Source organism: Lissotriton vulgaris, chromosome 1_1, assembly GCF_964263255.1.
Source record: "Lissotriton vulgaris chromosome 1_1, aLisVul1.2, whole genome shotgun sequence".
Taxonomy (NCBI): Eukaryota; Metazoa; Chordata; class Amphibia; order Caudata; family Salamandridae; genus Lissotriton; species Lissotriton vulgaris.
Genome location: NC_141685.1, coordinates 1,463,511,724 through 1,463,535,684, shown reverse-complemented (window position 1 = coordinate 1,463,535,684; position 23,961 = coordinate 1,463,511,724). Strand labels below are relative to the sequence as shown.

The window sequence follows — 23,961 nt, the reverse complement described above, 5'->3', positions numbered from 1 at the left end:
ATGGCAAAATAACTCTGGTGATTAATTTTACTGCTGGTGAAAGATCGGAATTTTGTCAAGTAGTTGTTTTTACTCATCATAAATTAGCACAGAGGGTTAATGTCCCTGTTGCAAATAACTTGTACCATGCAGATCACAAAACTGAGTATGAGTGAACTATCAGTAGCACTTTAAAACAAATGAACTGTATGTCAAAGAGGGGTTATGGAGAGGTATAGAGCACTGTCGGAGAGTGATAGTGGTGGAATTTGCGGAGAAGGAAGTCATGGAGGGCGCCAGAAAATTCTGTTGCACCACGCGCCACCAGCGCTAAAATCCACCCTGCTTCGGATCATTCACGGACAATTGACTTTTCTTTCCTCATGATTCTCCATAAACAGTGGATACACTAAAGATGTGTTTTATACATGACCATCACAACCTCTTTGCTTACATACCTGTTTCAAGTCAATTGGATAAATACCATTGAAGAACCAAGCACAAGGCGTTGGCTTGTCATGAGGACAGACTGCTTGAAATGACTGAACAAAATCTTCACTATAAAAGCACTTCACATTGTAGCATTTACTATGCGTCACTGAGGAATATTCATTATCTGTATGTGTGCTTTTAGCATTCGTTGTAATCAAGTTCTTCACTTCAAACTCACTGGATTTTTGTTTTAAGTTTAAGGCAGACCCGGCATATAAACTCCAGGTATAAATTTCAATCACACAGTCACAAATGAGATAACCGTAAGCAAGAAACATCATTTTTGAAAATAATATCCATTTCCAAATTGTAGATGCAATTTTCTCGATAGCAGTGCAGTAGTTCTCATGTAACCCAAATGTCTCAGCTTGATACCAGTAGAGACCATCTGTGAAAGGAGGAACTGGAATTCCCACCTGGGATGCAAGTAGGTAGCATGTCTGTTGCTTGTGAAAACACACTGAAGAGAGCTATCTGTCGTGAACAGTGCGCGGTAGAGGAAGTGCATGACTTTGGTTTGGCTGGACTTTGTAACACTGTCTCAGAAATCAGCTGAAACTGCGAGTAAAAGATGTTTTCCCTTTCAGTAGACATCATCCCCGTTGGCAGAAAGGATCGATACTCGTTGCTCTAAAGAAGAGGTTACAAACCAAAATATTCAGTTTCATTAGCATTTCCCTTGTATACATAGTTTATGTACAGAACTACAACAAAAATTAAAGTCACGTTAGCCAAAATTCTTTGTTTGGATTGATGTTCTATAAAGGAAAGTCCAATAAGAAAACAAGTTACTTACCTGTAACTACAGTTATCCAGTATTGGTATCTTTCATAGATTCACATGCCTGCATCATTCCCCGTCGCCGAGGCGGGAGACCCACGGTAATAAAATATACAATAGCAGTGCCTTCGAAAATTATTTGTAGTAGGCTGAAACACTATAGGCCCAACAAGGCCCAAAACTTAGCAGCCTATCTACCTCATTATATAAATAGAACTGAAAAAGAAGTTCCAACCAATCAGCTGTCAGCACCCTCTAGAATCTTCCCAGCAGAGGCAGTTCTCCTCAGATTTTCCCAGCACAAGTGAGAAGTACGTATCCCTAATAAAGAACTGCCTTGCCGGGGAGGAGGGTGGTGTCACGCCTGCCTAGCCTCCGTGGAACTGAAAGACGAACTGACGAGACCAATCCAAAATGGCCTCGCTGTAACGCGCATGCGCGAGGGGTCCGAGCCGGAACATAAGCTTGCTTCCCCAGGCTCTCAGCGCTTTGCGCTCTAGTTTCTAACTCTTCTGATTAGTCACTTCCACTTGGCCTTTTCCTGTTACCGGCCATGTTTGTCGTGGGCATACCTTCTTTTGATCCGAGTTACGGCAATCCCTTACCAAGTGCCGTTCACTTTTGCTGGTCTGTTTATTCCTGACTTGAGGTCAAGGTATATCTGACCTTACCTCTCGCCCGGATTCCAGAGCGGCTCTTCCTGTATCTGATGCCGCTTTCTTTGATTCCTTGCCGAGGCTCGTTCCTTCCAGATTACCTCGCACGAGATAGTTTTCTCCGGTGATTTCTCAGGGGTATTACAGAAGAGTCCTGCCTTATCCCGATAGACCCACGTGTCCTATTTAACGTGGGTCCTACTTTCCATTCCTTCCCTCGCTCAGTGCCGGCTGTCTTACCCTGGTGTCATAGTGACTTACTGCGCCCTGTTTCTTGCGGACCTTTCATTGGGCCGGACTAAGGTCCCGTCGAACGGCCGGTATTTGCGGGAGCAGTGGTGCGAGTGGTTTACGTGGCATTGTGGGATTTGTGGTCCACCTGGCGAGTTTCCTCCTTCCCTTTATTTTCTTATTTTTGTGTTAGTTCTCTGGACTTCCCGGATTCTGGCATTCATCACAGCACAGGGACAGGAAGAACCGGTAAAGCGCTTGTAGCGCACTATATTTACATCGTGTTCTTATGAAGGTTTCCATTGGTGTTTATGTATGTATTTATTACACTCCAGGCAGCTACTTCTGTGATCCAGACCTTTTATATTACAATACACCTTAGCTGGGTTGTGGTTCTGGTTGTGTAAGAAGTATAATCATACCCTTACTTAAGTCCATATGTGTGACATACTCAGAGGTAATATTTCATACCCCTCAATCTAGGTCATATTGGATATCAATAAGTTCCATGATCACATGTATGTTTCTCGAGGATGTCCTAGTTACTCTCATTGGCACACCCTTGGGCTATCAGGTAAAGGTGGTTAATGTATTAACATTGGGGGGCTTGTGAGTTGACTGTTGTTGTATTAACCCATTATTCCTTTTAGCTTCATCTTCCACTTGAAGAGAAGTGTCCGAAGAGTCCAGTGTTTTGTCTCCCCCTACTTTCCTTGTTTTGTTCCCTCCTTTCCCTCCATATCACCCTTGTGTTGTAGTGTTTGATAGGCACAGGTGGTGTAGGGGGGACGGGTTGGGGTTCTCGTCGGCTCCTGGCACTCCTGCGGAAACTGCTACCGGACCTATGAAAGATACCAATACTGGATAACTGTAGTTACAGGTAAGTAACTTGTTTTCTTATCCAGTATTGGGGTATCTTTCATAGATTCACATGCCTGAATCAGAATAGCAAGCAGTAAAACCATATCTGTCGTTTGCGGAAGGTGGGAGACAAAGCGTCATTCTACATATCCCCCATACAAACGGAAGGTTATAGAGCACTAAAATGTAAATATGCATATATGCAGAAAACCTTCTGAAAGGAATAATTATATACAGATAATATAGTTTATAGTAAAGACAGCATTTGACAATCAAAACCTTACAGTATATCATACATAGTCTTAAGACAGCAATATAATGTGAGAGACCTTTTAAAAGTCTAACCTTAATGAAGAAGATGCTGCAGCACCGCTTCTCCAACTGCTGTATCATCCTGTGATGCCGACTGCAAGCAGTAATGCTTTGTAAAAGTATGGACACTCTTCCATGTAGCAGCTCGGCAAATGTTCTCCAGCGTAACCCCAGCAAATAAGACTGTCGACGCCAACATCATTCTGGTGGAATGTGCTTTAACCTTTCTGACTAAAGGTCTGTTAGCCTTTTCGTGACAGAATTGTATTACTGAGGATAACCATTTAGCTATAGTTGCTTTTGTCACGGCTTGTCCTAGCATGACCTGTCCATAAGCAATAAATAGCTGGTTAGATTTTCTTATGTCCTTAGTCTTTTGAAGATAGAACTTTAGACATCGTTTCACATCAAGACAGTGCAGGGCCTTTTCTGCCGGTGTGACAGGGTCCAGGAAAAAAGTCTTTAACTTTATCGGCTGGTTTATATGAAATTAAGATTGTACCTTAGGGATGAACTTCGGATTGGTTCTCAGGGTTACATAGAAATGTAGGAAAGGTTCTGCAATCGTGAAAGCTTGTATCTCGCTAACTCTCCGGCTGAATTGAGAGCTAGTAAAATAGCGACTTTCCAAGTTAGAAACTTTAGTTCAGCTCTGTGAATAGGCTCGAAGGGCCTCCTCATTAATTGGGACAAGATCATATTGAGATCCCATTCAGGAGGTGGAGGTCGAACCTGAGGTTGTCGGCTAGAGAGTTTTGAACACCCCTCACATGCTCCGCTCTGAGGGTTTTGCCGTGTTGTATAACCCACTCCCACATCTCTTGAGCTTCCTGCGAGAGGGAGAGAGATCTTGTTCCCCCTTGTTTGTTTATGTAAAACATGCGGGTGGTATTGTCCGTATGCACCAGCACTGAGGAATTTGCAATTCTCTGTAGGAACACCTGCAGAGACAGGAAAATGGCTCTTAACTCCAGACTGTTGATGTGCTTCTACCGATATTGGTGAGACCATCGCCCTTGAATCTGAAGGTCCTGGAGATGGCCTCCCCCAACCTTCCATAGAAGCGTCCGTGGTCAGGATAAATTCCGGAATGGGTTGGAGAAACGTGAGGCCCGGTGACAGATTGCTTTCCTTTGACCACCATAGAAGAGCTTGTCTCATTCTGGATGTCACCTTTATGCGATCGTCAAAAGAACCTCCTATTTGTCGCCATTGTCGGTGCAATTCTTCTTGCAGCCGCCTCATCCTGAGTCTCGCCAATGGGACTAGACTGATCGCTGACGAGCACATCCCCAGAAGAGAAGTATATATTTGGACAAAAAGTGACTTTTTTGTTGAGATTAGTTTTGCCAGTTTTTGAAGTTTGTTTTGCCGTTCCTGAGACAAGAATGCCTTGCACTGGTGGGTGTCCAGTGAAGCTCCCAGAAAGGTTAACACCTGAAGAGGTTGCAGTTGAGGGTGAGCCCTAGGTTTGAGAATAGACGGAGGGAGCTTTTGACCGCTTGTCTTGTAGCCTGTTTTGATGGTCCTTTGAGGTATGGGAAGACTTGTATTCTCTGCGAACTCAGTGCTGCAGAAACGGGCTAAAAATTTGGTAAATATTCTTGGTGCCGATTTCCGCCTGAATGTGAGCACTTTGAATTGAAAGTGGACGCCAGCCACTGTGAATCGCAGGTATTTGCGATGCTTGGGGTGTATAGGGATATGGAAGTAATCGTCTTCCAGGTCCGGAGAAGCCATAAAATCCCCTTCGTTGAGACAATTGAGCACATCTTTCAACGTCACCATGCGAAAACTTTGTTTCCTCAAGAATTTGTTGAGTTTGCCCAGATCCAAAATCAGACGCCACTCTCCCGATTTCTTCTTTATGAGGAAGAAGCGAAAGTGAAATCCCTTTCCTTTTTGCGTGATGGGAACCTTCTCTGTCGCATTCTTGCGAAACATGTTTAGGGCTTCTTTGAACAGTAAGTGAAGACCAGGGGGAGGGGGACCCCTGGGCGGGGTTGTAGGCGGTTTCTTTAAGAACTCCAGAGTGTGTCCTTTTTCTACTAGGTCGAGGACCCACTGATCCGATGTAATGTTCCGCCATTGCTTGTAAAAGGCGGAGATCTTTGCGCCCACAGGGAGGGGAGAATGTTGGGCTGGCGTCCGGCATTGCTCATTGACGTTTGTTGGAATCTCGTCCCTGATTATTTGATCTTCGTCGTCCTCCCTAACGAAAGAAATTGCTGGATGTAGATTGCCTGTATGAAGACTGGTAATACGGCTGCTTGTACTGAGATTGGTATTGCCTGTTCTGTTGGTTATGGTAATTTCCCCTAGATGGAAAACCACAACCCCTTGCCCCTATAAAAGAGACTCTCTTAAATTGCAGGGTACCAAGTAATTTTGCGGTGTCGGTATCCGTTTTGATGGTAAGTAGGGCATCATCTATGTGCTTACGAAAGAGTGAAACCCCGTCATAAGCCATATCTAGGATCTTTGTTTGTACTTCCGGTCTGAAGGAGGTTGCTCTGAGCCAGCCCTGTCTTCTGAGGACCGCAGCACCTGATAACTGTCTAAAGTTAGTGTGAGCGATGTCTAGGGCGCAGTCTATTATTTCTGATGCCACCCTTTCCCCTTCCAGCACTATTTTACGTGCTTCCTGCTGACGATCTTCTGGTATCAGATCTATGAATTCGTACAGATTAGACCACATCTGTCGGTCATAGCGGGCAAGGATTGCCAATGAATTCGCTGCTTTAATGGAAGCCGCAGCATTGGTGGAGAACTTTTTTCCTATAAGATCCAATCTCCTGCCTCTTTGTCCGGTGGTTTTGAGATTGGAGTGGATGGATTCTTGGACCTCTGTTGGGCAGCTTGAAATATTACAGAGTCCGGACGTGGATGGCCCACCAGACAAGATGGGAGTTTCTGGCGGTGCTCTATACTTTTTCTCAATTCATTATCTTGAGACCCTCCTTCCAAATAAAATCTATAATGGGTATAGCCCTGGTGACCTTCCTATACCCCTCTACCATCTTCTTCTGAAGAAGAAGTATCCTGATCTTCTTGAGGTGTGGGGTCCACAGTGTGTCTTGGCGATACCGGAGCCTGCGGTGTTGGAGGCCTGGGTACGTCTGCTGGTACCAAAGGCACTGCTGTTTCAACTCTTCAAACTACATGCACTTCATATACCAGAGTGCTCAGGGGTGATCCGGAGGAGAGGCTAGCGGAGTGCGATCCATCGTAGATTTCTGTTAAAGGGCTCCCATGAGCCCATAAGCTGACGAGGTTTTGGAGACGCACCTGCGCACCGGAGAGGCATCGAGGCCTGTGACGGTTACTTGGCGGCCTTCTCATCCACCCCAAATCCTGTCTCTACTGATGAGGAAAACTAACCCGAAACCCGGGCCATGCCCCGGGTCTAGAGATCCCGGGAACCACAAGTATTTACTTGCACCAACTTTGGTGAACCACTCATGAACATTTTTATTTCAACTCTTCAAACTACATGCACTTCATATACCAGAGTGCTCAGGGGTGATCCGGAGGAAAGGCTAGCGGTGTGCGATCCATCGTAGATTTCTGTTAAAGGCTCCCATGAGCCCATAAGCTGACGAGCTTTTGGAGACGCACCTGCGCGCCGGAGAGGCATCAAGGCCTGTGACGGTTACTTGGCGGCCTTCTCATCCACCCCAAATCCTGTCTCTACTGATGAGGGAAACTATCCCGAAACCCGGGCCATGCCCCGGGTCTAGAGATCCTGGGAACCACAAGTACTTACTTGCACCAACTTTGGTGAACCGCTCATGAACTTTTGTTTCAACTCTTCAAACTACATGCAATTCTTATACCAGAGTGCTCAGGGGCGATCCCGAGGAGAGGTTAGCGGTGTGCGATCTATTGTAGATTACCGCTTGCGTGGACGTTGTAGGCAGGAACCTCTGGCGATAGTCCGCCAACATGGTCTGTAAGTCCTGAACCAAAGAAGGAGGGAGATGACCCATCTCATCCGAACGTGAAGCTCTGTATGGTTGTCTATAGAAAGGTGTAGACAAATCCTCCTGATAGGAATGCACCTGCATAACCTCATTGTCATCCTCTTCCTGACATTTTATTCTTAATTCTGATGGATGGCGTGCAATCCCAAAGGGACCTTCTTCGTCTCCATCATCCCCATCCGATTCCTCTTCCTCCACATATGTTTCCAAAATATGCGATGGTAATAGAGGGGAAATATTAGAGTAGTCCTGCCTATGATAGGTCTTTAACTGGAAATTAGTTTATGCCACTCTTGCAGGTCAGGGCCGGCTCTAGGCATGTGCAAGCTGTGCACCTGCACAGGGCCACCAAACCCGAGGGGCCACCACGCCAATATATATCCTTAATATATTAATCCTCTGAGGATGGAATCTTATTTGCGTGGTGGCCCCTGGCAGGGATTTGGCGGCCTCCGGCTCTGTTCCACTACTAAACACCCTGACCCCCTCCCCTCTTTACTGGCCTGCGCGCTCCGCCCCGCCCGGACCACCTCTTCCGGGCCCCCTACCTACGCTCCTTGCCCAGGGCCACCATGAGCCTAGAGCCGGCCATGTGCAGGTGGCGTCTTTGTAATAACAGGACTCTTCATCGATTCCGGCGTCTTGATAAGATGCGCTGGAGGCGGCTGGCTCATTGATGGAATTGCCGTAGACGAGCCCGTCATCGACGGACTTGTCGTCGTGGGAATAGTCGTCGACGGTGGTAATGTCGACGGGACCGTAGTCGACGGGGCTGACATCGATGGATTCTTCGTCGACGGGACTGTTGTCGATGGGACTGTCGTCGACTGGGCTGTCGTTGACGGGCTCTTCGTCGACGGGCTCTTCGTCGATGGACTCTTCGTCGACAGGCTCTTCGTCGACGAGATCTTCATTGTCGACAGGCTCTTCGTCGACGATGACTTCGACGTCGATGGGGCTTTCGTCGACGATGACTTCGACATCGATGGGGCTTTCATCGACGACGACTTAGTCAACGATAGAATCGTTGTCGATGATTTTGAGGAAATAGAAGAAATATCCTGAGCCCCAGTAGATTTCTTTGAGGAAACCTTGGATGACACAATAGGTGAGGTGATAGAAGACGTAGACACCATAGCAGAAGAGCTTGAGGTGACAGAAGACACACAAACTGTGTGAGAAGACACCAGAGAGACTGGGCTTTACTCACAATTTTAATTGAAGATCCTGAAGATGGAGATACAAGAGGAGGAGAGGATGACCTCCTTATGGGTTCTGTGGCTCTATGAGAGGATTTGAGATGTTTCTTCCTCTCAGGAGAAGAGCTATCTCTGGATCTGGCTCTTTTGCTGGAAGTAGATGCTTTGTCCTCATCATCTGTAGAAGATGATTTGAGCCATAGAAGAACCCTTGCCTCTCTGTCCCTGATAGTTTTGGCAGGGAAGGTGCAGCAAATCCTGCAACCCTTCACAATGTGAGAGGGATGCAGACAGTAGATGCAGTCTAAGTGCTGATCATCTATGTGGACTCTCTTTTTATTACAGGTCCTGCAGGCCTTGAAAAGGGCTTTCTTCTCAGACATTCTGAAGAGAAAAGTAGAAAACTGAGTAGGCACTCAGGGAGACTCGCTTCCACACGACGTGCAGTGAAAATGTGAGGAGAACTGACACTGCTGGGAAGGTTCTAGAGGGTGCTGACAGCTGATTGGTTGGAACTTCTTTTTCAGTTCTTTTTATATAATGAGGTAGATACGCTGCTAAGTTTTGGGCCTTGTTGGACCTATAGTCTTTCAGCCTACTACACTGCTATTGTATATTTTATTACCGTGGGACTCCCGCCTCGGCGATGGGGAATGATTCAGGCATGTGAATCTATGAAAGATACCCCAATACTGGATAAGTAGTATTTTTTTTTTTTTTTGCATAACCTGGGGAAATTTATAATACGTACATGATTGAGTGAGCGAGCAGGAAAATTCATATAGTGCTTTATTCAAATCCAGCCGCCTCTCGCATCTGTGTATTTATCATCTTCTTTACCTATAATTTAATTATCATGCTTCATACTAGCCTTAAAATGTGGCATTCACCCATAATTTCGAAGAAGGTCAAGTTTATCATAGGTTTCCTTTTATTATTTTCAGAGAATTCCAACTGCAAATCCTAGATGTCCTTAATTACTCCACAAGACTGTCTTAGAACAAGGATGTCATCTGCACTATGGGGAATCATTTTGCGCTTGGTTAGTATTACGAAAGTGACGCTAACCAGCACAAAATGTTTTTTTACCAATTTATTTTCCAGAGCAAATCTTTGCTTTGGAAAGTACCCTGCAAGGAACGCAAAGCATTGCTTTGCGTTACTTAGGGCCAAGTGGGAGTTACATTGTTGGTACATGGGCATTCCCATGCAACCACCCATGCCTTTTGACGCAAACCGAATCTACAAACGATTATAGACAGGGTTTAGTGCCAAACGTTAACACCATCTGAAAGGAGGTGTTAGGAGGAGAAATGTTTTCATTTCTACTTTTTTTTCCTACTTTGTATGCGTTCTGCACTGTGTTGCACACATACAAAGTGAGACAAGTGTTTGAACTTGCCTAGGTCTAGTATTTTGACCAGGAAGAGTAGACCTCCTATACAAAACCTATGCTAGACTCAGATACGCACATTCGTGCTATGGTGCTAAAGTGTGTGCCTGGCCCACAACAGCTGAAATAAGCATTGGCACTAGGGAGAGGCGAGGAGAGAGCCTTATGTCTTTAGATATAGTGCACTCCTACTCCCTCCCTGTCATGCAACACATCACAGCATTTTTTACTGCTGCGCTGCGTTTCATGACTACTTTAAAAATCTGCCCCTATGTATTGTGGAATAACCAGTTTTTTTTTTCTGCACCAGACACTATTTTCCCACATGGAGAAATGCATTACCCTATGTCACAGTGAAAAATGTTGGTGCTGCATGGCCATAACCACACATGACGCACTTTTTCAGGTGTAACTGTACTTGTGTTTCCAGGGTTGGGAGAGGGAGGCAAAAGACTGAATTCTTCATTAACTACCTAAATGGGAATTTACCTAAACCTATCTCTTTTTGGGGTGTATCTCAGAATGTCTTTTACAGAAATATTGCTCTACCAGAATATTATTGCATATAGCCATGTGTCAACTGGGTGGCAGAGTGGGCTAAAGAACAGTGATGGATTAAACCCAGATCTTTTGACTGGGTGTGAGTGTTTGATTGATTCAGATGCTCTGTCCATCACCACCCCCTATTGTACCGCTTTTGGCCGCAATAAGTGTGGCAGGGTATGCTCAGACGTGAGTCCCTTGCTCACTTTGCCACTGGATTCAAGCAAGCCGGGCTGAAGACGGCTGGAATGCCAGAAACGGGTCATCTGAAGCTTTTTTTTCAGTCCAGGGAAGACATGGCTTGGCAGTTCGGGCTGGACTGTTCCCATGAGGCACACAGTCAGACTGATTTGCATATAGCCATGTCTGAACTGGGGTGGCAGAGTGGGCTAAAGAACGGTGATGGATTAAACCCAGATCTTTTTACTGGGTGTGAGTGTTTGATTGATTCAGATGCTCCGTCCATCACCACCCCCTTTTGTACCGCTACCAGAATATTACAGCAAAAATATTGCAAACCAAAATATCGTGGGGGTAAGTATATATTAGAGAGTATAGATTTGCTATTGTTAACTATATATCCATGTAGCTTGAAGGTGCATATATTGTCGAGGTAAATAGATATGGAGTTAAGTAGTTATCCTATACTTATTTCCATATACTTAAAGCTTGTTGATATTTCGGTTGTCAATATATTTTTTGTGATATATTTGAAGGACAATATATAAAACTCAAATGTCTAGCATATCAAGATGGTTCAATACCATACAACTTTGCCCTCATATCTATAAACAGACAGCGGCAGAAAATCTCCTGTACGTGCAGAATTTCCATCAGTTGTAAGCGAAATTTGTGGTCAGGATCAGAATCAGGATTTATGTTTTCCTGAACACAATTTCAATGATGAGTACACAATGGGGTGCAAAACGTTTTACATATCAGTCCTCCAACGGATACCTTCAATTCTGCCCTTCAACCTCTGCACCATAACTGCTATTGGTTTTTCTCTGTATAATACCTGCTCTGTCTTGTTGCTATCAAGTGCAATATATCATTCATGACTAGGCAGTCCTCTCCATTACTGACTAGCCATCTTTAAGCATTGCTCCCAAATCTCTTCTGCCTATCTTCCAACTATGCAAGCGTAATAATAAGAACAAATCCTGTTTCTTATTCGTGTGGATTTTATCCATATTACTTCGCCTACATGGTGGACCTCTACCTTGTGCTCCTCCACAACCCTCCACCCATCCTTGTCCCGGCCTTCATGTAAAAAAGGATATCCTTTTATTTGTGAAGGACATGCTCAATCAAGAGGAGAGGATTTTCAGCTGACAACCAACTTTAAATCAGGCCCTTGAACATGTAAAAATCCTATAAACAATCCTCTGCCCCATTTGCCTGTGTATCATTTTACAATTCCTATTTATCTTCTCCCTTCATTTAAAAAATACAACTTCCTGAAAGTATTTAGCACACGTCTACTAGGTTGGCCTTAATATTTTTCACTTACCTATCCCTGATGATATATGCTGGACCTTTGCTTTTAAAGAGTATTCATGTGCAAGTTGTTTTCTCCGGTGCACTGTGAAAAAAGAAGGTATATCATTACAGAAAAATCAAACACATAGTTTTGCAGTTGTTAGAAATTGAATTTCTGGTTGGCTAGGGCTTGCGACTAAGCCAGACACAAACCACCACTCTAGTCAGGGCAAGTGAGTAACACACTGACGATAACCCCTGCTCACCCCCTTGGTAGCTTGGCACAAGCTGTCAGGCTTATCCCAGAGGCAATGTGTAAAGTGTTTGCTCAACACACAAACACAGTAGCAACACACTAGGCACACTACAAAAGAGACTCCACACAAGGTTATATAAAAAAGCCTTTGTATTATCCAAAACACATTAGAATCATAATCACATATATACACTTTGCCAACTAACACTAGACAATATTTACAGGGGATTATATACACGGGACAGGGCCAATTGGGCCTCTGTCAGAACCATCACAAGCACAAGCAGTCGAAATAATATCACAACTAGTAACTACTGGTAAAATACTGTACTCAGCATTATATTATATTAGCAACATAAAAAAAATTATCCATAAATCACATTAGAGCAGGCATAAAACCACCTTAGGCATCTATCCTACACTAGCAGTGCCCCTCAGTGACCCTTAGCATAAACACATTATGCAAAACATGATCAGCAACAGCGCACCATAATCAATCATCAGGTGTACCCTTCAGCTGTGCATGGTAGTAGGGAGATATCGTGCCTACCGACTTTCTGGAGCACACTTAAACACACTATGCCCCAAGTACTTTGTGCACATTGCATTAGGCATAACACAAATGACGACACAGCATATTTAATCTTGCACAAAATTAGCCACAGTGCACCCTACTAAAATAAACGGGCATGGTGCACACATTAGAAATACATTATAGAGACAGTAACCCGGTACTTTATGGCATACATGCAATTAGCAGCAGTGCACCTTCCAGCATTATTGGTGTACACATAGCCTCAGCACAACCGGCCCATAACTGCGGGGAGCCCTGATTCACCTAGAGGGCATGTTCACTGTCCCGGCATCCTCAGCTCCATTAGGGCACCTCACTCCTGTGGCCCTGGAGCCAAACTGCGACTCCTAGACAATGTGCCCCTCTTGTTGCAGCTGCCCGCAAATGCTGTGCAGTTGTGAAAAGTAAACAAGCTCAGGCACTCACTGTGCCTCGGAAGCGCCAACATGGGTCCACTCTCAGCGAAATCAGCACTCACTGTGCTCTGGGAGCCCCAACATTGAAGCGGCCCACTCTACTGCGGGACCGCTCAGGAAAACAGGCATTTATACCACAGTGCCTCATGAGCAACAACAATGCACAGATTCGAGCCCCACTCACCGGCTCTCCGGGGACTGCGCTCTTCGTCCTCCGGTCTTCCTCTTGTCACCGGTGATCTCTGTGTGCCTTCCTCCCCTTCTGCCAGGTGGGGGAAGGAGGGAATGAAACAAATGAAGCCCAAGAGGCTCAGTCGCCTTTCTCTCCTCTTTGGGTCTCAGGGCTTTCTGCTTTCACTGCGCGCCTCTTCCGGCCACACCCACAACCAGGCAAGTTGCCTCTCTTCCGGGTCAGGACGCGGCGGTTCCTCTCTTCTCGGGGGCAAAGTGTGGGGTGGGCTTCCGCCGTAAAAATACCACCAAAGCGGAGTGGGCTCCCGCCGATAAACACAAAATGCGGGGTGGGCTCCCGCTGTCTCCCACCAACTCAGGGGAATCCCTATGCTGAGATTCCCTAAATCATCATGCAGCACAGCGCTGCAGGCCACCCATGCTCCCCCTGTCTTGGGAGAAGATATAGCGCTCAAGAGGTGCTTAAGTCCCAGGGGCACAAGGCTGGGGCCAGGCAGGCCAGCTCAGAGGGCCCTCCAGCAGGGAGGCAGTCCCTCGTGGCGGTTCCTCCAGGGGTCCAGCAGCAGCAAGTCACCAAGAAGCACAACATTTTTATGGGGTCACAGCCCCAGTATTTTCTTTTGTCTGCCCTTGGCACAGGGCTTGGGGGAACCAGCCTGAGCTGGTTCTGGGGGGTTTTGGAGCACTCTGTTTACAAGGCTCCTCTTCCCTATTGTCAGGTAGGGGATTGTCATACGACACACCACAGGGGGGGGGCGAGCCAGTTTTCACCCAGGCAGGCACAGACCTATTCAGGGTCAGGGGATTACTCCTCCCACTACTCCAAATGCAGATCCCCTATTCAGCCTAGCGCTGATTCACCCAGCCCTCCCTGGGGCCACACACACCTCACCAGCCCCTGTCACTCCAAAGCCAGACATGCAATCCACATCAGGCAGGCAGACACACAGCACACAGAAAGTCCAACTTCTAAAAGTGTAATTTCTAAATTAGGTATAATAAATTTGCGTGCACCATTGCACAGCATTTGTTATTACCATTCCAAATATACCAAACTTGACCACACTGTTCCTCTCATATCAGGAATAGCCACTGAAACACTTATCAGGGAATCCCCAATGCATTCCTATCAGAGGGCAACCTCAAAGCAGTGAAAAACCAAAATGGCTGTTTGTCACTACCAAGACATGTCTCGCACTTAAGGCACATGTCCAACCTTTTACCTACAATGCACCCTGCCCATAGGGCTAGCTAGGGCCTACCTTAGGGGTCACTGACATGCAGTAAAAGGGGGGTCACAGATGTGGCACACACTTTAGGTGCCATGTCACAGTGGCAGTAACACTCCGCGCACATGCCTTTCAATGGCAGAGGCCTGAGACAGATTTGAAAGGCTACTTTGGTGGGTGGCGCAATCAGCACTGCAAGCCCACCAGTAGCATTTAATCTACCAGCCCCGGGTATATGAGAAACCACTTTGTAAGGGACTGACAGGTAAATTAAATATGCCAAACAGATGTAGACCAATCTTTACCATATTTACCACAGAGAGAACAGGCACTTTACACTGGACAGCAGTGCTAAAGTGCCCAGAGTCCTAAAATCACCAACACAATGTCAGAAAAAAGGCTAGGAGGAAGGCAAAAAGTTAAGGGATGACCCTGCAAAAAGGGCCACATCTAACAGCAGTACTATCAACAAGGAATGAATTTGGGATCATGTATGATGCATTGAGCGCAATTAATATTTTATTAATTATAGGTAAATCATATATTTTAGAACATACAATTTGCAAGAAGACTTGCATAAAATACAATTTAAGTGTAATTAGTAGCAATTGCGATTAACACAAATTGGTATGGTACCAAGTTGTGGACACTGTGGCTTGAGTCTAGGCTAAGGGCGTCTAACAGTAGCCCGGGAGGAACGAATCCATGTCAGGTTATAAGACTATCCAGGGACGTAACACAAACCCCTGCAGTCCCTGCGGGTCAAGTGGGGCCCCCAACCATTCACAAGCCTCATTCATCCCAAGACCATTTAATATTTGTGAGATATGGAAAACTCGGAAGCCCCTCATCACATTCCGCAGGGAACCACATCATTTTTAAGTTATGCGATGGAAGCTACCCTCTGATTTATGTGAACTATTTCATTTTAGATTTATTGTATGTAACTTTAGATTGTTTGTGTAGCCTAAAATCGGATGTATTCTCGCCTTGTAAACCCAAACTAGAAACATTTTAAACAGAACATGACTTGCCCTGATCATTTCCTTTCTCTAAATCTGGTGTTTTAGCAAGCTGATCAGATATTCATGTCATCATGTAGACCCTAGATCACATGTCTCAAATACTGGACACCTCTTGCTGCTGTCAAAGATGGAAATGTAGTGGAGAATAGAAAGTGGATGCTTTAAACATAGAAAAATAGGGACAGCATAGTGGGAGGTAATTCCTTCTGAAGTAACCAGAAAAGCATGACACATCTGTGCATCTTTTGGTATCTAACCCACAGTATACAGAGTTTCTACGTTATATTAATAATAAACAAAACTAAAAAGCAACACAAGCAAATAGTAGGGCTTTTACTGGAGGGTGTGAGAGGATGGGAGAGTTTGACAGGGCTTGGTGAGGCCATGCTCTTTTTTGGCCTCTTAAATGTTTGCAAAGTTTTCATATATCACTTAACCTCGAAAATATACATTTTTTAAGATAACTGACAATATCTGCTCTTCATTGTGAAACAACATTTTCAAAACACTTTGTGGAAGATTTAACAAGGGATTGTGTTTCCCTTTGTAGCACACATGATGTTGGAAGGGCAACCCAATCCATAAGTCAGATTTACCCAGAAATGCAAGGCTACCTTACATGGTACTGCATTACTTAGTAAATCTGCTGCCTTGCGTTACTCTGCCCCAGGGAGGCATTCCATGGGTGGTGTGTGGGTGTTCCCACGCATCCACCAGTGGTTTTGCCGCATTCCCAGATTTACCATTAGTGGTAAACCTGGGAATACATCAAAATGATACGCCTCCACAGGGGAGGCATAACGAGGAGAAATTTGCTTATTTCTCCTTGTTTATTCCTCTTTCTACATAAAGAAGCACCCTTGCACCATAGTGCTCCTACTTCTCCAACAAGCAGTTCTATTTGCACATTTTTCCTTCCGTCAGCACAGATCAGCCTGATCATTCAAGGGAGAGATCGCTGGAGCCAAGAACACTATATTGTGTGTGTTTGAATGTGTGTATATGTGTGTGACTATGCATGTATGTTGGTGTGTTTGCGCATGTGTATGAAGGTTGCATACCTAACTGAGAGTGTCTGTGCACACATTAGTGTGCATGTATTTTACACTAATACAATGCTGAACTTAGCACAATGGTGGGCAATCATGGTAACTGGTAAGCATCAATGAGATAATGTCAATTGAACATGCATGTAAAAAGCTGGCTCTTGCACAATAGTGGCATCTTTTGACAACTTGTGGGTAGCCCTGAAATGATACCCTTCCCCACCACTGGTGACGTGCTTGCCTCCACAATATCATGTGTTTTCTTGGCATCTTGCAGGCATCCACGGAATAACGCTCACCATTGGTGAAATGCCTGTTGTGTCTTAATGGTAGTAATTCCTGGAATATTGTGGATAAATATTGAAACTATTATCATACTATTTTTTTTTTATTTATTTTACTTATTACAGGCACTTTTTGATGTCAGAATGCACCTATACAAGAAAATGATGATGCACCCAGTGGCTTGTGTAAGTTATTGAAAGCGACATGTGATGTCATATTACTCAATAGACCTGGAAGTGTTACCACAGCTTGAAAGAGGTTGGTATGTGTGAGCTCAAGCACTGTGTTCCTGAAGAAATTTGAAAAATAAACTGTCACTTCACAAATACATTACTTGAGTGCCCATGTTCCAACTTCCCTCATTAATACCATTCCGGAATGAGCAATGTAGGTCTGTCGAAGTAATAAAGTAATTTGTTTCACAGGTGGTGAAAGGCAGGAAAGCAAATTAAGGTTCTCCCCTACCCTTCACCTATGAAGGAATACATGTGTGTTTCTTGGATTGACAAGAGCTCCTAGGTTCTGGAGGATACTCAAGCACAGCTGCCAAGAGGTCCTACATGATACTTGTAGCAATTCCTTGCTTTTTATCCTGAAACATATTACATTCCAGGACATTTAATTTTGCTTCAACATTGCACATTCCAATATGTAAAGTTTTGTGAGCTAAAAAGGCTAGATTAGTAGAAGATGTCACTCAAAACAGTAGGCTATGCAATGTATTTTGAAGAGAAGGGGTAAGTGGTCCATATATTATATGTAATAAAGTACTCCTTTCTGTCCATTAAGAAGTATATTTCAAATCACCTTGGAGTTCTGTCACTAATAAAGGCACTCGGCCTGCAGCCTCATGTCCCTATATAGTCACAGAAGTCCTTGGTGACTTGCAGTATGCATAATGATGACAAACTCTAATATAGCATTTACCATGGTACAATGCTTGCAATTCCTTGACTATTGTGGGCATTCTTGGAACAATGGTGGTTCTGACAATATGGTTGTAATTCTTTATGTACTCAATAAAATCAAATACCCAATTGTGGCACTTCTTAACTTAGTATGGTCATCCATGGTACACACGTGTGCTATAATATTAGCCCCGGCATTATGGAGGTAATTCATGATATATATTGTGTGCATGCATGACTGTATGAAGGCATTACTGTAAATTATTTTGAACATATTGAGGTTCAATGCTTGGCTAAGAAAGGGACTAAGCAAGGAAACATATTTACCATGCCCAATAGTGTACCTGCATAGCTAAACCTCTCTCCAAAATTCAGAACATATGAATTTGCCAATGCACTGGTTTTGGAGAGAGAAGTGAACAACAATCAACCTATTATATTTGTACATTTGAAAGTGCTTGTTAAGGGAGTTGCTCTCTAGCTAGCTTACAACTTTTTTCTCACTTTATACTTGCTAAGGGATTAGTCAGTCATGATGCTGTTCTCTTGTCTCACCACTCTCAACATCACACAATGTCTCTTTCTTCCACTTCCTCCTCTTCTATTCCCTCGCAAAAAAACAATTACCAAGAAGAAAACAACACAATAACACTGTTATACTGACCTTTGTTTAGAGATACTAACAGGGACATTAACATGGAGGTCCTGGCACGTACCCACTAATACTAAAATGTTGACGTTGACCAGAGCCAGACAGGCCTATTATTCCACCAGGCATTTCCCCAGAAGCCCCATTGTGAAAGCCCAGGCCTGCTCCTGGTGCATTTGTCACTTTCACCAGCTCCCGAAGTTATTTGCAGCAGGAGTATTCAAGAGAGAAATAGAGGGGGGGAAGAATAACGTAGAGAGAACGTGATCAGAGAGGGACAAAAGGGAATGGATGAATAGAAAGAGCAAGATGGTGCAAGGAGATAAAGGGAGGGGAGCAGGTTTGAGAATTTTTTCCAGGGCTGCTATTGGTTCCCCAGTACGGCCCTGACACTGAGATGGGAGCACTGACAACAAGAGGGCGAAACTGACTCTGGAAAGAGGGCAATGAAACTGAGGCACTGGTATAGAGTCACCGACAATTAGACAAGCTTGTTGTCACTGTGACACCTTAATACAATGAAAGTGACACAGAGCACTAACAAAGACATATGGTCATTATCACTGAACATTGGGTTGCCAATGTATGTATTTAGTTATTCCTTTATACGGTGGAACTTAGGTCTAAATACATTTTACCATACTGCAAATGTAACACAGGAACACAGGAAACCGACTGGGGGCATGTAGATGAGAACAGTGGGGGATGATTCCAAGATGGTGAGACCCAACTGTCATGCTCCTTTCAATCTTTTTAATTCACAAAGGAAAGAACTTTATTAGTTTTCTCTCTCTTCCTTGAGGTCTACAAATGGCAGTAACCTCAGTCCATAAAATGATAAAATATGTGAGGAACCCCAAAAAAGCAAAATCCTCTACAGAAGGTGAATTCTATTGTGCAACACATTTGATGGTGGACTGGTGAAGGTCTGGTCAAGGAATCAGTCCTTAAACATAGCAAGTCTTTTCAGAGGAAATTTTGCAAAATGTTGATTGATTAATAACTAATAATAAAGATCCTTTATTGTTTTCATAAGAAATAATTTTCTTTCTGTTTTCTCATAATTCTTTTCAAATGTAAGTTAATTTCACAGAACTTTTGGGACAACATTTTTTGATAACATTTGCAAAATAATTATTTTTGAGTTGACAATACTTCATTCAGCAAATAAATATTTGTATTCTAAAAATGAGCATATGGATATATTTTAATGAAATACGCTTTTGTGTGTTATTGTTTTATGTCGGTGAAGGTTTTCTGGTGATGTAGTATTCGATATTTATAGACCTTCAATGTGCACATTCAGCTCTTTGTTATTGAGATCTCCAATCTTTTCTGTATTGAGAGCTACTTATGATCAGTGTAAATCATCATGAGCTATTAAAGGCAGAGCAACTCGCGCATTGTTCCCAGAGTCTCCTCCACACCCACTTCATTGACTAAAGGCCCTCTAAGGAGAAAGAGATACACATTTACTGTTTGCAATGCACAACATGAAACCCGAAAACCTGGCTTCCATCTTTAAAAAATTGTTTGATTCTGAACTATGCAGTCACCAGATAAGTAGACTACAATCAAGCTGTGCAAAGGTACCAGCATACTGAAAACAAACTGCACGTATGTCTCTCATAACTTGTCATCCACCACATTACTATGTGCCATAACACAGTAAATGCATCTGAGTGGTCATCACGCATGACATGGAAACATGTCCCGTATAGGTTCACAAAACAATGATAACACCATTCTAATCACATAGCTAACATGGCCTTGCTTGCAGATCATATAGGTAAGAGCTTCAGGGCCCTACTAAGGGGTAGTACATGCAATATAAATGCTGCATTATAATTATTTTGCTACACCATGACTTCTTTTTATTATTAGGCCATCAACTTGATATGCTTGAATTCAGGGTGTGCACTGGGCACTATGCAAAAATCTCTACTGATAAACTCCTGTTTCCCATGTAGTTATAACCTATGAAAGATGTATGTAACACAACTTACCTCTTACTTCATTAAAATAGCATTGGCATCATGGATGGTGGGAGTCCATGACTGTTTCATGTTGAAAAACCATCACTTCTAAAAATACCTTTTAAGGCAGTAATATAATTTGATGTTCTTATTAAGTGGTTCTAAATGTTGGAGAAATAAAAGCTGTGGTTTTTTTCGTCAAAAAATTGCATTTTTGTTTTACTTTTGTGCCACTTCTTGCAATATTTAGAAATGTATGTTTTCGCAAGGAAGGTATAATGCACCTAAGCTTGGCTCATGTCTCAGCTTCCCTTGTTTATTGGCTGTATTTACAACTGAAAAATACAGCCACCGTAGGAGTGAGGTACTTTTTATTTTAATGAGATCAGTTCAAAATTCCGTGTTAAGCCTTTTGTTCATTGTGCCATAAAATGAACATCTCGTTTTAAATATCTCCCGTTATTTAATTAAATTGAAGCAGGGTAAATCTATCTGGGAATAACCATAACTTCAGAATTAGACAAGTTAGTTGAATTAAATATCGATCCTATTGTACGGAAAGTTGGGGGGGATCTAGACAGATTGAACAATCTCCATCTTACCCTGGTTGGAAGAGTGAATATTATAAAAATGTTAATTATGCCGAAGTTTTTATACCTCTTCCGAACAATTCCCTTATGGTTCGATAATATGTGGTTCAAAAGGATTGAAAATCTGATCAATAAATTTATATGGTCCAAGGGTAAAACTAGAAGAGCAGCAAGGTTTCTGGCACTCCCGCAAGAAAGAGGAGGATGGGCGTTGCCAGACATTAAGTTGTATTACTGGGCAGCTGCCCTGCAGTATATGGTAGGGTTAATAGGCGGAGCCGAAGTGGAAGGGGAAGATCATTTAGGGTCATTAGCGGTATATGGTATACTGATGGGTGAAGAAATAAAAGATATTTTTTTGAAAAACTTTGACACGGCATATTTTAAAAGAACACGCTTTAAGACTTTATTGGGCACACATAAAATATGGAAGGCTTTTATGAAAAAGTTTGGCTTAGGGAAGTTTAATAGGTATACAAGGTTATACAAGAATATGTTACTTTCGGGAGATATATTTTCTGATTCAGTTTTTATAGAATGGTATGGGAAAGGGATAAGAAAACTAGGGGATGTAATGGGGACACAAGGGGTGAAACAATTTGCAACAATACAGAAAAAATATAATTTGTCAACACAACACTTCTTCAAATATTTGCAAGTAAGAAGCTGTCTACAAAGTAAAAGAGGGGGTGCATGTGGATTCGAAAAAAACAACATATTAGAGATAATAGGGTCTGGAGTAGATTGCACAATCAAAAGGTTCTATCTTGAGTTAAACGAAAAAAGGCCAGACGACCTGGCTAAATGGGGGGAAATTTGGTCAATGAAGTTGGGTGTAGAACAAGAGTGCTTTAATACATCATTAGAATTACGGGTGAATATTTTATGTTCTGCGTCATTACAAGCACAACATTACAAGACTATGTATTGGCTATATTATACCCCGGCTAAACTGGCACAGTGGGGAGCGACAACTGGCACAAATTGCCCCAGATGTACAAGCGCAGTCGCAGACTCAATCCATATGTTTGCAACATGTCCGAGCTTAGCTATAGTACTTAAAGATATAGAATTGTTTCTACATAGGGCATTAAAATTACCTGTTAACCTAACACCTGCGATTATTTTGCTAGGTGTAGATGGAAATAATGGTGTGGAGACAGGGGAATATTTCATCTTTGTGGCTATGGCAGTATACAGACTGTGTGTTGCCACTGCATGGTTAGACCAATTGGCTCCATCATTTCAACAATGGTTAGCCAGGCTGTTGAGTATATACAATCTAGAAAAAGCGATCTACTCCAGAAGAGGGAAAAGGCTGAGGAAAATAGGTCTGGAAATATGGGGGATAATAACGAAATGGAAGGAAGAAGAATGATCTGCATAGGAAATGTATATGTATATAATTTGTATATAAACTGTATTTGTGTGTATAGGAAAATGTATATGTATATATTAAAAAAGGGAGGGTTTAACAACGAATAACATGTATAGTATGCAATTGAAGTTAATGTGTATGTATAACTAGATGGAACTTACCCCAATATGGAGGGTTGTTATTAAGAAAATATCTCTTCTCTTCTGTTCTTTTTCTTTTTCCTTAGTCAAAACATATGTTGTAAACCCTATAGGAATATACAATTGGTTTTTCTGTATTGTTTGCTCCATGTCCCCTCTGTGCTCCAGAGGGTGGAAATAATTTAAAAAAATTCTGTGAATAAAAAGATTTAACAAAAAAAAATGAAGCAGGGTAAATAAATAAATAAAGTACCTCCTGCAACTTATCCCTATGCACAAACCGGATCCAGGAACTTAATTTTACGTTGCTCTCATTATTCCATGGAAATTAATGAAAAGAAAGGTAAAATGATATTCCTGTCTCCTGTTTGTGGCCAGGAACAACTTGCAATGTACTTTATTTAAAAAGGAAAGATCCCTGTAAAATGCTGCTTTAACTTGATGTTAAATTAAATCAGCGTTTCAAACAGATTTTTCTTACAAAATAAATAAAGTATCTTTGCAATTTTGATGCCCTGAATAAAGCATTTCACAGTCATCTTTTTCTTAAAAAAAAAGTTTCTCTCTTCCACATACTTTAGGCTGGCAGTCTGGTTATGCCTCCGAAGCTGATGTTCGGGCCGCACAACTCATTCAGGATCAAAGTGCGGTGCTGGGCAGCAGAAGGCAGGTGTTGTGGTTCCCCATGGGAAGTTTAACGGTGCCGGGCCAGCATCACTCGCTTCGTCCCACCCCTCCCCAGCTAAGCTCAATAGGCAATGGGAGAAGTTGGTTCTTGAGTCAGCAGGCAGGAACGCATACAAGGCTAAAAAGGCCTAAAAATATACAAAATGGCCATGACAGGATACAAAAGTGGGCACTGAGCCGCGAGCTACGGAAAGGTTGTCAGCGAGCTACTGATAGCTCGCAATTGACTAGTTGGAGACCTCTGTTCTAGAGATTTGAAACCTTGCTGAAACAAGCAAATGTATTTCGGCAATTAGGCACTTTGCACCAGTGGTGCAGCAAGGGGGGCGAGGAGGCAGTTCGCTCCAGGCGGCACACATTTTTGGGGCGGCAGCTCCCCCCCACCTCCGGTAAAGGCAGGGACTGCCATGGGCAGCCAAGTGCATAGCTATGCCACTGCTTTTCACAGGGAATTATATTAATTGTTTTGAGGATAGGAGTGGTCAATGAGAGGAGTGTTGAGAAGTGTTATTAATGTTGTTTCTTTTTTTTGGGAATGTCATGTGCCATAGGTTTTGGAGCTTTTATGTGAACTGTTGATAATAACTCAGTGTTCTCTTCACAGCATACTCATGCAGCCCAGAGTCTTGATTTGAATGCAATTTTGAAAGATAACCCTGGAAATAAGGCTGAAGGTGTATTATCATCTGAAAGAGCCCT

The 23,961-nt window shown here is 43.2% G+C and overlaps 1 protein-coding gene across 1 annotated transcript in view; it reads right to left on the bottom strand.

The window, feature by feature from the left end:
- Nucleotides 1-549: 549 nt before the first annotated feature.
- The window catches only part of IL17REL (interleukin 17 receptor E like), a 687,219-nt gene continuing 663,807 nt past the window's right edge, over nt 550-23,961 (bottom strand). The window contains exons 17-18 of the mRNA XM_086967317.1: nt 11,943-12,014; nt 550-1,101 (exon numbers count right to left, since the gene is read on the bottom strand). Coding sequence (XP_086823443.1) covers nt 1,055-1,101; nt 11,943-12,014 — 119 coding nt within the window. The 3' untranslated portion in view covers nt 550-1,054. The remainder of the gene's footprint in view (nt 1,102-11,942; nt 12,015-23,961) is intronic.